At 36.8% G+C, this 17,644-nt stretch overlaps 2 protein-coding genes across 2 annotated transcripts; both read left to right on the top strand.

Annotated features, from left to right (window-relative positions):
* Nucleotides 1-853: 853 nt before the first annotated feature.
* LOC306768591 (cytochrome c oxidase subunit 5B, mitochondrial-like) lies at nucleotides 854-4,693 on the top strand (the record flags this gene model as incomplete). The annotated part of the gene is given in 5 exon segments (XM_079256999.1): nucleotides 854-935; nucleotides 2,331-2,382; nucleotides 2,384-2,393; nucleotides 2,896-2,995; nucleotides 4,581-4,693. Coding segments are annotated over 5 exon segments (357 nt in total).
* A 1,598-nt stretch (nucleotides 4,694-6,291) lies between these two features.
* Nucleotides 6,292-11,318, top strand: LOC306767983 (cytochrome c oxidase subunit 5B, mitochondrial-like). The gene is made up of 4 exons (XM_079256175.1): nucleotides 6,292-6,413; nucleotides 9,277-9,347; nucleotides 10,630-10,729; nucleotides 10,911-11,318. The coding sequence occupies exons 1-4, from the start codon at nucleotides 6,317-6,319 to the stop codon at nucleotides 11,021-11,023; spliced, it is 381 nt and encodes a 126-aa protein (XP_079112301.1). The 5' UTR covers nucleotides 6,292-6,316; the 3' UTR covers nucleotides 11,024-11,318.
* The last annotated feature ends 6,326 nt before the right edge of the window (nucleotides 11,319-17,644 follow it).

Raw genomic sequence — 17,644 nt, 5'->3', positions numbered from 1 at the left:
ACAAAAGAGATGATTGTTGACTTCAGGGGGAAAAGGAATAAACAAAGCACTGTCTCCATCCTGGGAGAGGAGGTGGAGGTGGTGGAGGAATACAAGTATCTTGGAGTTCAGCTGGACAACAAACTGGACTGGAAATGCAACACTGACTACATCTACAAGAAAGGTCAGAGCAGACTGTACTTCTTAAGGAAGCTGAGATGGTTTAACGTCTGCACCAAGATGTTGCATATCTTCTATAAGTCTGTTGTGGAGAGTGCAGTCAGCTTTGCAGCATCTGCTGGGGTAGTAGCATCAGAACCAGAGACTTGAAGAGAATCAACAAACTGATCAAGAAAGCTGCTTCTGTGCTTGGAGTAACTCTGGAGCCGCTGGAGCTGATTGTCCAGATTAATATATATATATATATATATATATATATATATATATATATATATATATATATATATATATATATATATATATATATATATATATATATATATGTATATATATATATATATATATATGTATGTATGTTCTGTATACAGCAAAATTTGGATTGTCTTCATTAAATCTTACTCCAAGGTTTTTGGACAGTTAGCAGCCCTTGTGTACCAGGAAATGTCCCTCGGCAGTCTAAACCTATCGCAGCATAACGAAGGGATAGTTAGATAGCTAATGATCCCTAACTATAGGACTTGTCAAAATATTTTAACTTAAAAGCACGTTGTTTTTAAAGTTTTACAGTGATCTGTATCATAACAATATCTCTGCCCTTTGTAACGAACCAAACTGTGAGGAAAAACAGGTAAAAATCCGTGGAGTTCTTGTCGTGGCTGGACCTACACCTTACAAATAAATGCATTTGAGGCGCATGGGTGACCCGTCCAAGATGGCGGCGCGATGCCGCGACGAGCTGTCGGGCTGCCCGGGTTCCTGCTCTCAGTCGCTGCATGGTGAGGACAGAACCGACCCCGATGCACCACAACCGAACTGCAGCGGAATATTAGCAGAAACCGAAGCAGATAAGGCTTCCTGCATCTTCCTCTTTCCTCATCAGGACAGACTTAACTTCATCATTCTTGTCGTTTATATTTCTGCAAAAATATTCAGAAATTTTATGCACAAAAACTTTATTTAATGAAGTAAAGTTGAATTATCTACATACATACATGCTTGTAGTTAACTATGAAGATTTTCTTGGTAAAACAGGCAATTCGATCTATTTTTCTTTGACTTCTTCAATCAATCAATCAATCAAAACCTTATTTGAAGAGGACTTTCACATACCTCAAAGTAACCAAAGTGTTGTACAGGTAAAATAAAATAATTCAACATTAAAAGCACTAAAATAAAGACAACAAAATAGTTTTTTTTTTTTTGTTTTTTTTAAAAAAGACTAAAGACAGAAAAGACCTAGTGGTCCTGCTCTCTGGAGTTAAAAGCCAACATAAAAAGATGAGTTTTCAAAAGAGATTTAAAAGCACTTAAAGTCCCAGCAGACCTCACAAAAAGAGGGAGACTGTTCCAGAGTTTGGGGGGCTACTGCGGAAAAGGAGTCACAAGTCGAGTCCTCGGGACCACTAGAAGCATCTGGTCGTCTGATCCAAGAGATCTAATGGGACAATGATGTTACAGTAGCTCAGATAGGCACAGAGGTGCCAGACCATTTAAACATTTAAAAGCCAAAAGTAAAACTTTAAAAACTTGTTGCTGACACCATAACCCTGAAATAAATCAATCTAACACCAAATTAACAAGCACAAATGATTTGAAAATTAGGAACATGATAAAAAATAACCTGAAATGAGCTGATTAGGTCATATTACATGCAAATACTAGGTTTAATTGTTACATTATATGAATCTCCAGAGAAAATCTTACAGAAATACGTCCTCCTTGTTTGGCATATTTTCTTATTTCTTACTGTTGACAATGACATTCCCTGCCATGTTTGGAGTCCTATTATTAAAATTTACACTATTACATTCACATATTTTGTTCTTCCTTACTTCTTGGCCAGCTTAATCTTGATGATGGCATGTAACTGTTCATGGCCATAAAACCCACAGATCCCAGTAACCTTAGAGTCTCACAGCTTGTCTTTGTGGTATTAAATTACAGATGAGCCCAGTTTTCTTTCAGTTTAAGATAAAAAAAAATAATCAAAAGTTTTGTTTTTTTCTGTGTTTTTGCCTCGAGTGCTGTCAGTCAGATGTTACACAAACTGAAGAATGCGTGATGAAATAAATGGAAATACAGTTTATTTAGTAAAACTGTGTCCATGTTCTTTGTTTGCTGGTAGATTTGCCGTGATTTTTAAGAATAACCATGAAACGTAATATTTTTAGGGATTCCCACTGATGAGGAGCAAGCCACTGGACTGGAGAAAATTATCATTGAAGGAGGGATTGGTATGACGACATGCTTTACATCATATCCTGCCTCATGCATCACCAACCCCCTAATCGAAACAGAGCATTTTCAGCTGTGATGATGTATCTGAAACAAGTGGAACAAACTGCCAGTGGAGATTAAACTTTCACCAAATGTAGAAACTTTGCAATCCAGTTTAAAAACATTTATTTTCTCATGCGCCTATGCATGACATCTGCACAGTCACTTTTAATTATTTCTGCTTTTAATTATTTTAGTTTAATTTGTGATTTTATTGTGATTTTGTTGTTTGTATTTTCTTTTATGCTTTTTTTTCTGGGATGCTTTTAATGTTTCATGTAAAGCATGACCCTGAATTGTCTTGTACATGAAGTGTGCTGTACAAATAAACTTACCTTGCCTTAAAAATGGAAAATCTGACCTTCCATAAAATCATTTTGGATTAATATCCAGTTAAATGCATCAAAGCTTGCTCCTAATGATCAGTACGATTGCCTTCCTTCCTTCTCCCTCCTGCAGGATCCCTACAACATGATGAAGCCGAAGCAATACGCTGGCTCCAAGGTTGATCCCCACTTAGTTCCCTCCATCACAAAGAAGAGGATTATGGGATGCGTCTGTAAGTAATATGTTAGATAAAATAAACACATTTCTGGTGTTTTAGATAAAGTTTTAGCATCTTTGTTGGTAACTCTGATTTCACAAGATTTTTTTTGCTTTTGAGGCATTTAGATTTATCTCCAGTCTGATTCATCTGTTGGGAAAGACTACCATTCTTCCTGATGGGTGAAGTACACTGGAAGCTCAACAATCTTTGTTAGCTTTTTAATAAAACTTAAATGGAGTTATGTGAAGAATATTTTTACATCATTAAAAAAAGCAACAACAAAAATGTTGAAATAATGTTTCAGTCTGATGTTGCTGTCTGTGTTGCCACCAGGTCAGAATTTACGAGGATAAAGTTTTATCCAGATGACTTCACATCTGAAACCGTTCAGCAGCAGTTACCATGGCAACTTAGTGAGTTTAATCAGACCCTTTTATAACACCCCCCTGCTCATACTGTAATTTGGTTTACTTAACAAAACCAGTTATTTACTTTGTACCTTTGTATTAATGTATTTATATAAATATTAAGATTTTTCATTATTTTGAAAACGTTTCAGTTTCTATTTCAGAAATATTTCAACTATTTTTGTATTTAGATTTTTTTTATTATCATTTCTGATTTAAATTGTATCTATATATTCAATTAATATTAACTTTAAAATATGTTCTTCAACATTTTAATAAAGTTACTGATTTATTCATTATTATTTATAATGATAATAATAATAACAGCATGAGTAATTAGCAATGTTATTTAATTAAAGTTCTTCATGGGAAATTACTCATTCTAACTAGGTGTAATTTATAGGTTTATTTCATTAATATTTTATTTATTCAGTTATTTTCTGTGACATTATTACTATACAGTCATTATCTATTAAGTTGTTATATTATACCTGCTGAAAGGACCTATATAACTAGTTAAACTTTCATAAGTTCTTTAAAACCTATATTCATCCACCCATCTAACACTTATCCCGGGTTGGGTCGCGGGGGCAGCAGCCTAAGCAGGGAAGCCCAGACTTCCCTCTCCCCAGCCACATTTGCCAACCTTGCGGGGGGGATCCCGAGGCGTTTCCAGGCCAGCCGAGAGATGTAATCCCTCCAGCGTGTCCTGGGTCTTCCCCAGGTTCTCCTCCCAGAGGGACGTGCCCAGAACACCTCACCAGGGAGGTCCAGGAGGCATCCTGACCAGATGCCCGAGCCACCTCAACTGGTTCCTCTCGATGTGGAGGAGCAGCGGCTCTACTCTGAGCCCCTCCCGGATGACCGAGCTCCTCACCCTACCCTAGGTGTACATATGGACACTCTTATGTTGAAACATGATGTTTGTTATGGACAAACCTCTCACGGGAGGTAAAACTATATTATGAATATATTTACATTCTTATGGAAGAAGTTTATGTATTTTCAAATGGTACTGCAAACCAGTGGCTTTTAGTCACATGATGGTGCTGTTGTCTCACATCTGCAGTGAATTATCTCAGAAATGGAAAGGCACGTTTTTTTTTTGATCAGCTTTTAGTTGCAGAAACTTAAATGTGGTCATATATAAACTAAACTCTGTATGTTGATGTTTCCACTTTGCTCTGCAGGTGAGGAAGACAACACCGCTGTGGTATGGTTCTGGCTTCATGAGGGGGAGGCCCAGCGCTGCCCGTCCTGTGGCGCCCACTACAAACTGGTCCCCCATGAGCTCCCCCACTAACCAGTGGCCTCCTCATTGGTGTAGATACATGTTTGTATATAAAAACATCACAGCTGCGCATCTTAACTCTTAAGAATTTCTGTGAAATAATTCCACCTGCAGAACAACAGGAAAAGTCAGATTATTTTCATTCCTCATTCCAGGAAGACCACGCGTCTTTTGGGCTCAGGGTATTTCCTGGTCTGATGTGTTTGCATTGTTATGTCTAAAACTTGATCCACCTGCTGACTTCATCAGTCTCCAATGTTACATTTCCACACAGATCAGACGTGCTTGGAGCATTCAGTAAGTTTACACTGATGAATGTACTGTACGCTGTTGCACTTGGTCCACATAACTCTTTATGAACCAATAAACTTTATGAACTATTTATGATGCATTTTGACTTTTTTTATTTTTTTATTTATTTATTTATTTATTTTTTGTGTTTTGGATCATGAGAAGAAATTTTTAAAATGAACTTTTACATTTTCCTATTTTGTGTGAAAAACGAATAAAGATTGATAAAAACATCTCACATTTGTCATGGTATGGTATGTTAATCCTCACTGAGCTTTTTTTTGTATGAGAGATGGTTACATTAATGCAGAAAAGTTAACAGATTTGACAGCAACCATTGCTGCCTTCAAGGACATGTCTTTCAAAAATGTGCATTAACTGTTTTCAGCAAGACACAAAACAGAGGCAGGTACTACAGGAAGAATGAGATACAGTAACAGCTAAAACATTTCCTCATGTATTATTTCACTGATGGAAGTCGTTCACATTTTTTGAAAAAGAATTAAAGCATTAATAAAATGTCCTAATTTATTTGTGTGTGTAAATATATATTTATTATGTATGGTACAGTAATAAAAGAAAAATTAACTCAAGGAAACAATATTTTATTGTTAATTAGATGACAAAAAATGAAATAGTTCAGAGAACATTAATAAAATGTCCTTATTTGTGTGTGTGTGTGTGTGTATATATATATATATATATATATATATATATATATATATATATATATATATATATATATATATATATATATATATATATATATATATAATGTATGTGTGTATATAAAATGTACAGTTGTGCTCATATTTTCATGAAAGAAAAGACTGAATTGACAACAGTCACTCAAATTCCTGAAGACTTAAAAAAGGAACAAACAAATTGGTCCAGGACAAATTAGAGCACGTTTCTGTTGAACAGTGGGACAAAATACCTGTCAACAGGTGCAGAAGTCTGACTGAGAGGAACAGTAAACACCTATATATATATATATATATATATATATATATATATATATATATATATATATATATATATATGTATATATGTATGTATGTATGTATGTATGGGTCAGCAATAAAAGAAAATAAATTACCTTAAGGGAACAATATGTTATTGTTACCAATTAGATGACCAATTAGATGACAAAAAATTAAATAGGTAGTTCAAAGAAAGAAAACTGTGTCCGGAGCGGGGATTCTCCTCCAAAGACTGTATATGGTCTCTCCGTTAGAGGGCGCTAAAGAGAAGGGACAAACGTCGACGACTTATAACGTAGCCAAGCATAATATTTACGTCATCACCAAGCGACAAAGTGTGACAGACGGCATAGAAGGAGAAATGGCTGCAAGGTTACTGCTCCGTACAGGTTTCAGAGCGGCGGCGAGCTGCCGGGCTGCCCGGGCCCCTGTTTTGAGCCGCGCCATGGCGGCTGGAGGTGAGAACAGAACCGAGACGAAACGTTATAAACAATAATAGCTGAAAAATAAACGATGACAAGCTTGATCTCTCTGACCGCGGAGAGCTTCCTGTTCCTGGGATTCTTCCACATATCAGAGTTGATTTAATTTAAATATTAATGCATTATATTTCTGCTTGGATACTTAATTAAGCATTAAACTTTATACATGATCGGTACATATCAGGTTTGGTTCATCCTAAAGGGACCTAAAACCATGAAAGAGTTGGGTCATAGCTATGAGCTAACTTGCTAACTAGCATTAGCTAGCCTAGCGGTGGGAGGTCAAAACCATAGACCGTATATGAAAGATGTAAGTTTACAATTTATGGTCAAAACCCATGTTTTAACTTTTTAACCCTTGTATTACGTTTTAGAAAAAAATCACATTGGTTATGTTTCGGGTCATTTTGACCCACACCGTGTAAATCTACTTGCAACATTTAAAAAAAAAAAAAAAAAAAAAAAAAAAAAAAAAAAAATCTAGTTTAACCAATAACTTTTTTCAGATTGTATAAACATTTAGAAAAGAGATATTTAATACAATCTTTTAACTGCAACACCATATTTAAGAACTATTTTTGTTTGTTTTTGTTTGTTTTGTTTCACAAACACTTTTAACTTGCCCCATTTTCTCTGATGTTCTCTGAATATTTTCAATGTCTTCCAGATGACTCGAGATTTTATGTCAAATGTCTCCACAGACATTGTTGCTGGAAAGATCTTCATTCCACATACTTACAGTACAGGGACAATAAGGTTTATCCCCAAGACACACCTGAGTGTCTATGTATGAATGTCTACTCTAAAGCATTAAAACATAAATAAGCAATCGAATTTAAGTACATTCAAGAGACATTTTTGACTCGAATCACACTAAATTGTAGGGGTGAAAATGACCCCAAACATCATCTTTGTATACAAACACTGCACAGATGTTCCACTACACATCAAAGTCTCCAAATTTCACTCAAAGGTTCATGAGCCCAGAAGAAGAAAAGTCACAAATGTTTATGAAGAAAAAGAAAGATTAACAAGTAGTTTGACAAAACCTGAAATGGGTCTAATTGACTCTTTAACATAATATAAAGGTTAATAATTGACACACAAAAGTCGTCGCTTTCAACAAGGTGTGTAGTTTATTTGTCGTCGTTTGTTTGTTGTTGCGTTGTTTTGTGTTAATGAAAACAATATAAATGGTACCAGTACAGTTTTTGGTGCTTTCATGTTAGTCCATCTACCTCACACTTCAGTCCTTGAGGGCCAGTATTCTGCAGGTTTTTGTTGTCTCCATGCTCCAACAAATTTGACCAAAAATAATACACAGGCTGACAAGAGGTGGCTGGATCCATTTGATTTGAAAATCGTGTGTGTAGTGGAGGGAAACAACAAAAACCTGCCGGATACCGGCCTTCGAGGACTGGAATCTGAGACGCCTGATCTACACGTTCAGTCATGATCAGGTCAGAAGCAGAGGTGGCTTTCCTGGTCCAGAAAGTAAAAGTCCAGTCCGGCAGCTGTTCCGACCAGTCACCAAACCAGCTGAATTTAATGAGCAGAGTTTATTTACCAGGTAAACGAGCCTGTTGGTGAAAACACCTGTTCTAAATGTACAGGTAGATCCAAAAACATGGCAGGACTTTTACTTTCTGGACCAGGAATTGCCACCTCTGGTCAGGAGTAATGTTTATCTTTTTAAGTTTTCTAACTAAACTAACCGATCACTCAATCAATCCGTTATGTTTTTACTATTATTACCGGTGACATTTGTCTATTTTTTTTTATCTTGTTTTTAGTTTTATTCTTAGTGAAGCTCTGTGTGGTTTTTATCTGTTTAACTGGTTCTATAAATAAACCACACTCTTTAATTAAAAAATATTTAAGTTTTTAATTTAGCTCCCAGAACAGATTATTGGTAATAAATGAACTTTTTTAGAACTATAAATAAAGGTGTTTTTTTTGGTTATTAGAAGTATTTAAATAAACAGGAAGTTAAAAAACATTTTTATTGTTTGGCATGTTACATGTCTCAAGGTTTTACTTTGTGAATTTTCTTCTTTTTGTTAAATAAAATAAAATTCTCTTTTCTACTCTTGGAAGTTTTTTTTTAATGTTCTCATGTTTTATGGATAGAACTGTGACAGTAGAAGAAATTACATCAAAAACTAATGTTTCTGAATGTAAAAAAAAAAACTAAAAAAAAAAAGCAACAAACATTTAGAGATTTCAACGTCGTCTGATTCTTTACATGTGTGTTTATGTTAAGCTGTCTTGTCCAGCTTTAAAGTAGGCAGAATGATGGTCTGGCTACTGTGTTGTGCTGAGTAAATTTACTTTGCCAAGAGAAGCTTTATATATATATATATAAAGATCCTTGTTTATAATCTGAATTCTTATTTAATTGTATTTGTTTATTGTAAGTAAATGTTTACGTAGTTCTGCTGGACCTGACTGAAGGGGATGAAAACTGACGGAAAGAGAACAGAACGGAAAATAATTGGTTACTATCATGTCAACAGTATTCCACCTACTACCTGTTCAGAAATGACATCAGCATAAACTTTAGCTCTGATCAGCTTTGTTCTTCATCACAGATTTTCCTTTTGGAAACAAACATGTGTTGAAGAGTATTTTCCTTGTTTTTATCAGGCTAATTTGGACCTTGTGCCATGCAGAAGGACAAGCTAAATAGGTCATCCTAACAATAGTTTAAGTAAAAATTTTGTTAACTATTGATGCATATAGATGCATCCTTATTTTATCAGCAGTGTCTATTTGACTACATAATGATGTTATAATATTATATCTGTCAGATTAACCTGAATGCTTGTGGTGTTTGCAGGCATTCCCACTGATGAGGAGCAGGCCACCGGTCTGGAGAAGATCATCATGAAGGCCATGAAAGATGGAACGGTAACACTGCTTAGCTATTCTGGATGAAGCCCATTTAAAGCCTGTCAGAGGGTGGAATGGAGTAATTTTATAGTTTGTTCTGTAAAATGTGAGAAAATGGAGCATCCAACATTTTTTTGCATATCTGAATGTCTGAACAATTTCTTTTAGATTTTTTAACGTATGCCGAAAGAAAAGCTAAACTAGATGCAGAAAAAGCCTTTTATAGTTTCTATCATTCGGTTTACTTTGAACCTTTTTCATAAAGTCCTTCCTGCTGCCTCAGATAATCCCACAGAGCTCAGGATGAACACCGTTTTCTGCAGATACAATACACCACAAATGGAAGGTGCTCAGATTAAAGTAGACTTTGCCTTTAATGAGTTTTTAATCTCCCGGTCCTCGTAAGCAGCCATGAGCTCGGAGCATTTCAGACACGCTCGATTCATTTAACGATGACCACCGCAGATCAATGTTACACTCTGCTGCGGAACATTGGACCCTGTAGAATCAGCGAAGAGATGAAGGTCTCTGCCATCTTCATCCTCCTCCTCCTCCTCCTCCTCCTCCTCCTCCTCCTCCTCCTCCAGGCTGACAGAAACAAGTTCATCAGGACCCCAGAGGAGGGGTTAATCATGACCCTGAAGTCAGTTATTAGTTGTCAGCAGACAAACGGGGAAATGAACTTCACTTATCTAAGACACGAGATGTATAACGTCCGGTCTCTGAGCTCTCACTGGGCAGCGCCCAAACCCACACTGATCAGCTGTGGTTTAACTGGTGGAGAAAAACTGGTTCCTCCTGCAGGGAAAATGTGTGCTACCTGATAAACTGCCTTCATGCCGCGATGTTTGGCTCGGTGTGACGAGGCCTCGCAGACCAGTTTCTGTAAAAACAAGAAGATTTCAGGATTCCATTAATGACTGTCATTGATATATTGGTTATCTTCCCTCAGTTTGATTATAACCTGATCGCTGCCCACCATGAAACAAAGAGCTTGTTTGGGTGAAGATAAAGATTCTTTTTCTGTTTATATTCAGTTGTTTTAATGAGGTGTTGAGAAACATGTAAAAAATGCAGAGCGGGGGGTCTCAGCAAGTTCCATTGTGTGGGAATAATACCTCAAAATAAATCTAAAGTAACAGTCAGGGCACAGAAATGCATTTTTTTTCCCCTTCTGCTTCTTGGCTCAGAATTTAGGTGTTAATTAGGCTCCGTTATTGTTTTAAACAGCTGCTGCATCTAAAAGCAAAGAATTTCCGGCTCAGTCACGTCTTAATGATGACTTTTTCCTCTGCTGCAGGATCCCTACAGCATGATGAAGCCGAAGCAATACGCTGGCTCCAAGGTGGACCCCCACCTGGTTCCCTCCATCACAAACAAGAGGATTGTGGGATGCGTCTGTAAGTCACCTGATGGTTGAGATGAAGTTTGTTTAGGGTTACGCTCAGATCTGGATCCACAACTTAAACTTTATTTAATTTAAACTTTACATTTATTCTGTGATCTGATTCATGGATGTTTCAGATCTTCATTAAAGCTTCCAGATGTTCCGGTTCACATCTGCTTTTCTTGCCTCTGCAGGTGAGGAAGACAACACCGCCGTGGTTTGGTTCTGGCTTCATGAGGGCGAGGCACAGCGCTGCCCCTCCTGTGGCGCCCACTACAAACTGGTGCCCCACGAGCTCCCCCACTAAATTATTACCATAGCACATAGATGTATAATACTAGTTTGGCTTCGCAAATGTTAAAACGAGTCCAATTATTTTCTTTCCAACTTCTAGAGGGGTCATGTAACTTACGGGCTCAATGTATTTCCTTTGTTTTTTTCTTCATACTTGATCCAACTTGTAACCTCATCAGTCTTTCCATGTTACATTTCCACGCAGACCAACCGTGTCCGGGACTCAAAAATTCAGTTTACATTTACACATGTACTGTTTGTTGTTACACTCGGCTCACTTAACTCTTCTGACAAAAATAAAGTGCTGAACTCGTGTTTGTGTGGTGTCCATCTGCTTGGGTGTGTTTACGTGAACATACTGGAATAATTCACCGTGTTAGATGAGATGCGGCTTTAGGTTGAAGATCTAAACTTCTAGTTTATGTCTGTGATTAGTTTTCATCCGACACACCTGCGTTCTTGTAGAAGCATAGCTTCTAACGCATGGAAATGTTCATGCAGGACAGAGCAACTTTATTTACATTTGTTCATTTACTCAACATTTTGTGCAAAAACACTGAAAAGAAGTTAAAAAAAAAAAAAGTACTTGTGGTTATTATCCTCTTCTGTCTTCTATTATAAACCACATAAAGTGTCAAGCCAGGTTTAGGTTATGTTGCTACTTTCCGAAGAAGGGAAATTCAGAGATTTACTTGTTATATATTAATTCTTCTAGATTGGTGTGAAATCTGCAGGATTCATTGCGGCTGTGAAAGTGCCTGAGTAAAATACAGAACCTCTTCTAGTGCTGAAACCTAAAAAGCTTCTGGTTAAATATTCAAATATTAAGTTGGATGTTTAAGAGAAGAGAAATGTAGCAAGAAACTAAAGAAAAAATGACACGCAGTGCAGCAGAGAGGGTGGACTATAGATTTAGAGCAGCAGAGACGCTCTGATGTTGATTTAATCAGAAGATGTGAGAGGAGGAGGCTCAGGCTGGGGAGCGCCCTCCGGCTGCTGCTTCTGTCGTGTCAATTTTGTTCTCATTTCATCTGTTCTTCAGAAAACATGCTAAATGTTCTGCATTATCATCCTGCAACTGATCAGAGGCAGTTCCTGGAAGCAAGAACATCTGCTTTTAACATGGTTCAAGTGCAAGATTTAGATGGGAAATGAAGAAATCCACTATTCTTCTGTGTTAATAGTTTTTCACATTGGTAAATATCAAACTTTGATTGTTAGAACATGTAAACACTTCCAGATGTTTGTAGAGGAAATCTTACAGAATCAGTGTTTGATAGATTAGGATTATTAGGATAGATTACTAATACATTATTAGTCATTATTAAATTTCTGGATGTAGATTCATATATTATTGACTTCTTTTAGGCTTCAGGTGATGAGACTTGCCATGTTATCAGCTCAAAGCTCTTTGGAAATCATCTTGTTGCTGCTTTCTTCTTGTTATTTTCTCTGCTCGATTGGGAATTTATTCGTTTAGTTTTAGGGACAATACAAACAAACAGAGCATGCAGCACATCATGTTTTGCATATAGCATTAAGCTAATTTGCAACTTTCCTCCTGGTTTTTAAAAGAAGAATGAAGGAAAAAAAAAAAACTACAATATGTACATTGAAAATACTAATATTAAGCAGCTTAAGCAAAAGTGTATAAAAAAATAAACTTAATCCATATTTATACAATATGATCCATAAACTCAAATATTCCACAAACAGCACGACGATATGAAGCTTTTACATCTCATTAGTAGGTACTTTGTTTTGTTTTAAAAGGGCTTCATAAATAAAGTTGAGTTTAGTTCTCAGTTCTTTCTCTCCGTTTAGCAGTGTGTTCCAGATAGGACTTCTTTTTATGGAAAATGCTGTGTGTCCACATAACAGTCAGGGATTTTACTCTTACTTCTGATGGAGTATAACTCTGTCCTGTCTCCGGATAAATCTAAAGTAAAGCTCATTAAAGCTTCAGAAACTTGGTAAATTATGAAGTTTTTAGTTTGCGACTAAATTGGCTTTTTATCCATAATCTGAGGACATGGTTGCATGATGAGCCAGTGTGTTTTACTGCTGCATGAACTCAGACTGTTAGACTGGATTTGGGACAATATACCATGCATAAAATAAGACTCATTTATTGTAAATTAGAACTGAGCATCTAGTTTTGTTGGTATTTTGCACAACCACAGAGCTGATTCACACAGGTGTAAAATTATTTCCATACAGAACAACAATCTGGGAAAATATTCAGTCAAGTTTCCATAAATCTGCCAAATAAAACTACGTGATCAACAGTTAGAATAACTTTATACTTTGTTCAGAGTCATGTGACAATGTCTCACATTGAGCTAATTATGAAGATACATTTGGTGTTTTTTGCAGCAATACATAAACTGTTTATTCAGTGACGGAAGCAAATACTAATTCATATTTTCTGTTTTGAGATCATTTTAAAAACTGACATTAAATTGGCTTTATGTTTACATCAGCTAACGTGTACAAAATATTCCCACCATAGAATAAATATGTAAGCTCAGATATCTGCTGCTGCTCAGCACATGATACGGGACAAATATCATTTATTTTATGAAACCTTTGTTAGTGAAAGTTCTGCAACTGTTTTATCATAATTTATTTATGGATGCTTCAAAAACAGAGTAATTTTAGATTCTTGGCATCACGCGGAGCCATCAGGGATTTGATCTTCTGACTGATACAGGAGCTATTCATGCTCTTATTTTACATCATCAAATAGCATCGTCAAATGTTCTTCATTTCTTTGTTTCCCCTTCCGTTCCTCCACCGCCCTGTCTGCTCGCGGCTGTCACTCACTCTGAAGACGGATCCTCAGCTGGGACCATTAACGTTTCATCCTGTCATCCCTTTTGTGATGTAAGCAGGTTTCTTTTTCCAGACGAAATGATTCGTAGCTGAAGACCAACAAGACGTCTGGAGTTTTTTTTTTCCAGTCCTGAAGGTTATTAATAATAATAATAATAATAATAATAATGATAAATCTATTTATGGAGCACTTTCTAGAGACACTCATTGCAAAAACTCAGCCTTAAAAAACAAGAACAAAAATATACAAAAATGAGGTAAACGTTGCTTAAAATAAGATAAATTATCTAACAACAGAACAAGAAAATGTGGCTTGTCAAGACTTCCCACAACAAGTAAAAATACTCTTAAAACGAGGAATTCTCTGGCATAAAAACTAAGAATTATCTTACCTTTGAAAAATAAGCATATGTGTACTTAATTTAAGATTTTTAATCTTACTTAGATTTCAGTTTTTGCAGTGCTCAAAAACATTTTATAGCAGGAAAACAAAAATAATGCAAAACAATAAAAATATTACAAAAACCTAATGTTTTACTGATGATTGATGATATTTAATTTTTATTTTGATTATTTTAACTTTTGCAGTAATTAAATACAGAATTGAATTTCTGTATTTAATTACTGAAACTGTATTATGTATAATATAAAACAGATACTATTCTACAACCCAAAACCAAAAATGTCAGGACAGTTTTAAATATGTGACTTTCTAAACTCATTGTGCACAGTAAATTAATAATATTTCAAGTTTTTCCAGCTTCAGCTTCTTTGTTGATATTCATCTATCTGCACATTGCAGGCTGTAACGTACTCCAAAAAGTTGGGACAGTAAAGCTTTAAAGCACCATTACATACGTTTAGCTTGGTTTATATATTACATTTCTGACCTGGAAACGCTGTGCTTCTTTGATGGCACACTGACATTCATCATGCACATTTCCCTGCAGTTGCCTGAGCATCACAGCACAGCTGCATTTTGTTCTTCTGTACCATGCAACACATCAGCAAAGAATCACAAGAATACATTCCTAAAGAGAAATAAAGATGTAGAGTAGCAAGACCGATCAGATTGCAGACAGCTGATCCAAGGCTGGTCCAGCTTCATAGCTCCACATGGACTGGTCTACTGTCTGGTCTTCGTTTTGGTCTTTAACCCAGAGTCCATTTCTCCTGTCAGAGATCTGGACCACTGATCAGTCTGACCACTATCCATGTTTCCACTGTGTCATAGTCTGAGCCCAGAGAAGTCAACAAAGACCAACTTCCTCTTCCCACTGTCTGAAGTCATGTTTCTGAATTAAACTGCATTTTAGACACAAGTTTTAAGATTCAAACAAATGAAGCGACGTTTGTGAGCTTCTTGAGGCAGACAGCTTGGGCTGATGTGCTGCATCACATATGACCTGCCTCAGCTGTTCATGCTACACAGCAAACACAGCAAACTAATGCGAGCTGCACTCTTCCTCCCTTGCTGTTTGCTTCCTGCCTGCTGCAGCGATCACTGTCTGCTTTTGCTTTGAGCCTCTCCGACACCCAGTGGGTAAAAGAGAAGCATTCACACCAATGTGTAACTGATTAAAAATGTGCATGTATAAGGAGTGGTGGGATCACAGCCTAACCAGCAAACTATGTGAAGTCTTGTGGCAAAACTTTAATCTTTGATGCTGAACTGAGCTTTGCAAGAGTCAGGTCAACAGATTGGAGGCCTTTTATTTGTTTTTAATTGTATTGAGTCTTTAATTTATTTTCTTACATTTGATTCATTTTAAGGGTTTTTTGCTGCTATTTAAAATATATTATATCACACTCTGTGTAGCCATAGCTGGTGTTAAAAGGGCTTTATAAACAAACATATCCAATATATTTATCTGCTACCTGGGTTGACTTACGAGACATTCAGGACCTAGATGAGAGGTGTCGGGGGGGGGGGCAGATCCTGTCCTTGAGGGCCACAGTCCTGCAAGTGCTCGGAGTTTCCATGTTGCAACTCATCCTGATACCTATTAGACTTAATAAGCGGAGCTAAAGTCTGTTAAATACACTGATGTGTGTCAGGTGTGTTGTAGCAAGGAAACTCAATCAAGTCAGCAACTCAACCCAGGTTTTCTCCGTCTTGCTCATGTGCGCCCATGTAGAAGGGGTGGTGTTTGCAGCGTCTGACCTTGGACACATGGACAAACACTGCAGAACCGCTGAACAGACATTTATTATTTATAAATGGGAAAATAGACAATTTAAGCCTTTTTATTTTGTCCCTTTTACAAAATGTAAAATAAAAAAATACCAACATCTTTTAGGGATATTTACTAATTCATCACCATGTTATATGTCTTTTTTTTATTTCTTATTTTTTATAGTGTCATCATCTACTTTCTGGTTTCCATTAAGAGGCAGAAGACAGAAATCTAATTGTGTTTCAGAGGATTTTTGACAAAGCTTGCATTATAAAGTGATGCCAAATGTCTCAGAAACTGTATGTATCATATTTGTCACGCTGGGTTCTTATGGGTTAAATTTATCATCCAGACCAAAGGCAACACTGTCGCTGCAACAAAGCCAGGAAGTAATGCTGCCAGAACATTTCCATCTCTTAATGTGTAAATTTGTGACATAATACAAAATGAATTCATCACGCAGTATCAATCGACAGCAGTCTGATTGCTCTATTTAACTTTATCACGGCACAGCCGTTTCAGACAGAGACCTTCCTCAGCTCCTTCTTTCCCTTTTCCATTCAGTCCTTTTGAGCCTCCGCACCTTTTGTGAAAACATTTTGTGTTAGAATATTAATTCTTTGACATGCACAAGCGATGTGTTGCATATATTCATGGGTCTGCAATCATGGCGTGTGATTCTTGGCTGTTATTTGCCTCATTTTTCAGATGAAACCTGAGTGGAACTAAACAGACTTAGGAACAAGTACAAAAACACACTTCAAAGCAGTCAGTGACTGACAAGGCTTAATTTCTTCATCAAAATGATGCATCTACCCCTGAAAACCCTTCATCTCCTAAACATTCCTCTCACGATCCGCTCACCAACGTTGAGAGGGTGAGAACAGAAAAAAAGAGAACAGACTGGTCAGAAGCTGCTGCTTTTATACTGGTTGGTGTCAGAACAAGAAACCTGACCTTGAAAATAACCTTGAATATAAAGAAAAAAGAAAAAAAGAAAATAACCTGCTCCGAAGCAGGTTTTCAGTTCAGCGTGAGTTACCATGGTGATTTATCTTGGCAGGAGGTGAACCAGTGTCCTAGTCCAGAATACCTGGGGTCAATCCTGGTTAAGAAAAAATCCAGCTTCATCATACAGGCCTCAGGACAGGAGCAGGTTTCCATGGTAATCTTGTGTTTATGGGGTTCTATAAGCTGCTTGTAAAGATTCATGGTGGAGATGTCCTGCCTCCCTAACACAGAGACGGGAGGCAGGATGCTGAACAAAGATGGTTTAATAAAAAAAACGAGAAAAACAAGGTTGACCAGAAAACCAACACACAGCAAACACAAGCAATGAAGCTGAAACAGAAACCAAGGGGCATGAATACAGGAAAACCAAATAAAACACGGGTGTAATGAATCAGCTAATGAGAACGGGTGTAGCTAATATAACAGGAACAAAGGCTAAACAAGAAACAAGACACAAGGGAACTAAACAGGGAAGACTACAAACTAAAACAGGAAACCAGAACGAAAGATGCAAAACACACATCATGACAGTGCTGATCAATAATGGTTCTGGATGGGAGAAAGGTGTCAGTTTCCTCCCATATTTATTAAAAATCTGTTTTTAAACAGTT

The sequence above is a fragment of the Telmatherina bonti genome (assembly GCF_933228915.1).
Source record: "Telmatherina bonti genome assembly, chromosome: 17".
Lineage (NCBI taxonomy): Eukaryota > Metazoa > Chordata > Actinopteri > Atheriniformes > Telmatherinidae > Telmatherina > Telmatherina bonti.
This window is presented reverse-complemented; position numbering and strand designations above follow the sequence as displayed.